This window comes from Nerophis lumbriciformis, linkage group LG19 (assembly GCF_033978685.3).
Source record: "Nerophis lumbriciformis linkage group LG19, RoL_Nlum_v2.1, whole genome shotgun sequence".
In the NCBI taxonomy this organism is placed as follows: domain Eukaryota; kingdom Metazoa; phylum Chordata; class Actinopteri; order Syngnathiformes; family Syngnathidae; genus Nerophis; species Nerophis lumbriciformis.
The window spans coordinates 23,901,798-23,906,250 of record NC_084566.2 but is presented as its reverse complement, the minus strand read 5'-3'; the positions used below and the strand labels follow the sequence as shown (position 1 = coordinate 23,906,250).

The window sequence follows — 4,453 nt, the reverse complement described above, 5'->3', positions numbered from 1 at the left end:
GTAATAACGTTATCATTGTCATCAGGTTGTCAGTCTCCTACTTTTTTATTCCTTCTTTGTTTCCAATGTGGAAAGGAGTCAAAGAAAAAAATGTCCAGCCAACATATTTGAATTTGCTCAAATTGTACATTCGAGCTGCAAAGTGCTGATTCTTTTTTCATGAACATCCACACTGCTCCACAATCATGTTCTGTACGTCTTTTTTGACAATCTTCTGCTCGTCGTCATAGTACAGCATGGACATCGCCCGCAGTTGCGTGGGCACGCAGCACGACTTGATGTTCTGGAACTGGCCATAGCCCCTCATGCGGTACTGGTTGATGATGGCGGAGTGGAAGGAGCCGCCGATACTTGCCATGTGGTTGGGACAGTTTCCCTCACAATAGTTGGCATGGTAACCAGATGGAGCGATAATCCAGTCGCTCCAACCGATATCTTTAAAACTCACGTAAAACTGTTGTTTGCAGCACGCGCTGGTTCTGCCGTCACACTCCAAACTCCGAGGGATGCGGCGATGTGCGACCTCCTCTCTGGCTCTTAACGCTATCATGAGGAATGGCCGGTGGGATTGTTCTGTGGTTTGGTCGCCGACCGGAGGCGGCAGAACCGGCACAGCACCGACTTCAGCGCATAGTAGGCAGGACAGCCGTAGGCGAAGTCGAGTGTCTCCTCGGTCTAATGCGGACTGAACAGAACGCGGGATGGCAAGAGTGTGCCAGCCGCTGCGACGCGTGTCCACCATTTTCTCTGAAATAGACGTATCCTGCTCCGTCTGATGAAGCTGAAGCTTCACTTTGCCTTTGGCCCGATTTCCCTTGGACAACTTAAGGAAGATCCAAACGTTTGCTTGCTCCACCACCACTGCTCTGCTTCCTTCTTTGGAAAGCTGGAAGTTCAAGGTCCCCACGTAGTCTTCTGATGCAGAAAACACAGCGACAGGTAGCATATTAGCAACACTTAGCCTTAACTAATGGAGTACTTCAACAACAAGAGAATAACACACACATGCATCCACAAAGAATGTACGCCACACACACATACCCCACCCCCCATCCAACGCCCTTGACGTGAATCCCTTAAGGGTGATGGACAGCTGGGCAGCACCTGAAGAGCTTCAGCCAGCCACCGTAGCCCCCACTCCCTCCCCTCTGTTGCAAGTTTTGAGATGTATGTTGTAATATGTATATGTGCTTTGCTATGGAGGTTTTTTCCCACTCCAGATTGCCTGGATTGTATTTTTTTACTCATCCTCCCCCAGCGTTTACCGTTTTCCCATCTTTTACGGGGCGCCTTGTGGCGACCCATCAGCGTTCCTGTTCTGTAACCCTGTACACTGTTTGTTTGTCTAATCTTGAACAGGTTTGTGCTGAAAACAAAGTTTTGTTGTATATGAGTTGGGAAATTGTGTTAGATGTAAATATAAACGGAATACAATGATTTGCAAATCCTTTTCAACCCATATTCAATTGAATGCACTACAAAGACAAGATATTTGATGTTCAAACTCATAAACCTTTTTTTTTTTTGCAAATAATAATTAACTTAGAATTTCATGGCTGCAACACGTGCCAAAGTAGTTGAGAAAGGGCATGTTCACCACTGTGTTACATGGCCTTTCTTTTTAACAACACTCAGTAAACGTTTGGGAACTGAGGAGCCACATTTTTTAAGCTTCTCAGGTGGAATTCTTTCCCATTCTTGCTTGATGTACATCTTAAGTTGTTCAACAGTCCGGCTTCATAATGCACCACACATTTTCAATGGGAGACAGGTCTGGACTACAGGCAGGCCAGTCTAGTACCCGCACTCTTTTACTATGAAGCCACGTTGATGTAACACGTGGCTTGGCATTGTCTTGCTGAAATAAGCAGGGGCGTCCATGGTAACGTTGCTTGGATGGCAACATATGTTGCTCCAAAACCTGTATGTACCTTTCAGCATTAATGGCGCCTTCACAGATGTGTAAGTTACCCATGTCTTGGGCACTAATACACCCCCATACCATCACAGATGCTGGCTTTTCAACTTTGCGCCTATAACAATCCGGATGGTTCTTTTCCTCTTTGGTCCGGAGGACACAACGTCCACAGTTTCCAAAAACAATTTGAAATGTGGACTCGTCAGACCACAGAACACTTTTCCACTTTGTATCAGTCCATCTTAGATGAGCTCAGGCCCAGCGAAGCCGACAGCGTTTCTGGGTGTTGTTGATAAACGGTTTTCGCCTCGCATAGGAGAGTTTTAACTTGCACTTACAGATGTAGCGACCAACTGTAGTTACTGACAGTGGGTTTCTGAAGTGTTCCTGAGCCCATGTGGTGATATCCTTTACACACTGATGTTGCTTTTTGATGCAGTACAGCCTGAGGGATGGAAGGTCACGGGCTTAGCTGCTTACGTGCAGTGATTTCTCCAGATTCTCTGAACCCTTTGATGATATTACGGACCGTAGATGGTGAAATCCCTAAATTCCTTGCAATAGCTGGTTGAGAAAGGTTTTTCCTAAACTGTTCAACAATTTGCTAACGCATTTGTTGACAAAGTGGTGACCCTCGCCCCATCCTTGTTTGTGAATGACTGAGCATTTCATGGAATTTACTCTTATACCCAATCATGGCACCCACCTGTTCCCAATTTGCCTGTTCACCTGTGGGATGTTCCAAATAAGTGTTTGATGAGCATTCCTCAACTTTATCAGTATTTATTGCCACCTTTCCCAACTTCTTTGTCACGTGTTGCTGGCATCAAATTCTAAAGTTAATGATTATTTGCAAAAAAAAAAATGTTTATCAGTTTGAACATTAAATATGTTGTCTTTGTAGCATATTCAACTGAATATGGGTTGAAAATGATTTGCAAATCATTGTATTCCGTTTATATTTACATCTAACACAATTTCCCAACTCATATGGAAACGGGGTTTGTACTTGTGCAATGACAATAAAGACCTACCTACCTACCTACCTATAAGCAGATATGCCAGAAGATAGAAAATATGTGCACTTACCCGGCTCTGCAAAGGTGATGACCTCGGATGGCGTCGGGGCTTCGGCGTCCCCATCTTCGCCTTGGATGTCAATGCTGCCGTCGCTGGCCACGCGGCCAACGTGCAGCTTCTTGATGGCGTTCAGAAGAGCCGCCCGAGGAACCGGCTGGGTCAGGTTGGGTCGTGCGCTCAGGTGCAGCATGTTGAGAATGTGACGCTTAACCGCATCCACCAGGTCGCTCGGCCCGCCAAAAGAAGAGCTGTTCTTCCTCACTTGGGCCAGAGTGCAAGACGGACAGTCAGAGGACACCGCCCCCTGATGGACACCCGGAGGCACTTCTGACCGCGGAACCAGAGATCCGGCCACAGAAGAATCCACCATGATGGTCAGCGTGAAAAGTGCAGTGAGAAAAGAAGCTGAAGACATGATGATCTGCCGCAGTCCAACAGGTCCTCCAGACTTGTCACTGCTCCTGAAGTCTACAGTCTCCTGGGTATTGATGATGTGCTCCCATCCAGGTCACGTCTCTCCGTGTAGGGATGGTTCAGCGTTGAGCCTCAAGCTGAGGTTCTATGTCAAGTCTGGTTCTTGTCTCCTCTTTGGGTCTTGTGTGCCTATCAGCTCGGATTTGCTAATTATACTTGTGCCTGTGTTTGATCCCGCCCTCCATCCCTGAGGAATTTCCCTGTGAGTCAGTGACATCACACACGCTTTCTCCTCAATGAATGTCACGACAGAGGAGGAGGACCACGATGTGTCCCTGATTCATTCATGCCACACACACGCACACATGCGCGCACACACACACACAGTCATGAGTCAGAGCATCATCATCAACACCTCACGTGGAGGAGAGATTCCGTCGGTGTGAGATGAATTTTTAGAAAGAAAAGTTGTAGCAGATGGATCACAGAAACACACACACACCTTCTACTGGTGGGATTCAAGTGTTACATCACAGCGCTTCACCTCATCTTCATGTTTGACTCAAAGATTGTGAGTTGGACTAAAATGCATCGCGGCTGGCAAAAAAAGTTGATTGATCAACGAGAACAACAATACAATATTTTAAGCCTCTCCTGGAGCTAATATGGTTGTCAAACTCCAACTGTGCTGCAGTCTTCTTGGTCTCCCATTTTAGGGATTTTTGTGGCACCCTTTTCAGAAAGTTGTGGCAAAAGTTGCATATACCATATTATTGATAACCGTGGTAAAACTGCAGATGGTTAGTGTGGTAGCCATTTTTGTGTTATTTATATTTCTGTAGTCCTGCATATATTATTAAGTTAAATTCATTATTTATTTGTTGCTTGATGAATGCTTGGGGCTCCTGCGCTACTGCACTTTGGTGTTGGCCATTGTGGTGGTGTTTGATGAATACTTGGGCCTACTGTGCTAATGTACTTTAATTTTGCTCATTATGGTTGTGGCAGCCATTTTTGTGTTATTTATATTTCTCTAGTACT

At 45.8% G+C, this 4,453-nt stretch overlaps 1 protein-coding gene across 1 annotated transcript; it reads right to left on the bottom strand.

Annotated features, from left to right (window-relative positions):
• inhbab (inhibin subunit beta Ab) lies at nt 1-3,577 on the bottom strand. Its single transcript, XM_061979247.2, has 2 exons — nt 3,008-3,577; nt 1-915 (listed from the first exon to the last, which is right to left on the bottom strand). Exons 1-2 carry the CDS (start codon nt 3,411-3,413, stop codon nt 158-160), a joined length of 1,164 nt encoding a protein of 387 aa, XP_061835231.2. The 5' UTR covers nt 3,414-3,577; the 3' UTR covers nt 1-157.
• Between the last annotated feature and the right edge of the window lie 876 nt (nt 3,578-4,453).

Bases quoted from the DNA above. Each gene is read 5' to 3' on its own strand.
- inhbab (XM_061979247.2), bottom strand. From the start codon at position 3,413: ATGTCTTCAGCTTCTTTTCTCACTGCACTTTTCACGCTGACCATCATG. The intron at 916-3,007 runs GTAAGTGCACAT...TTTCTGCATCAG, and splicing joins CATCACCTTTGCAGAGCCGG to AAGACTACGTGGGGACCTTG.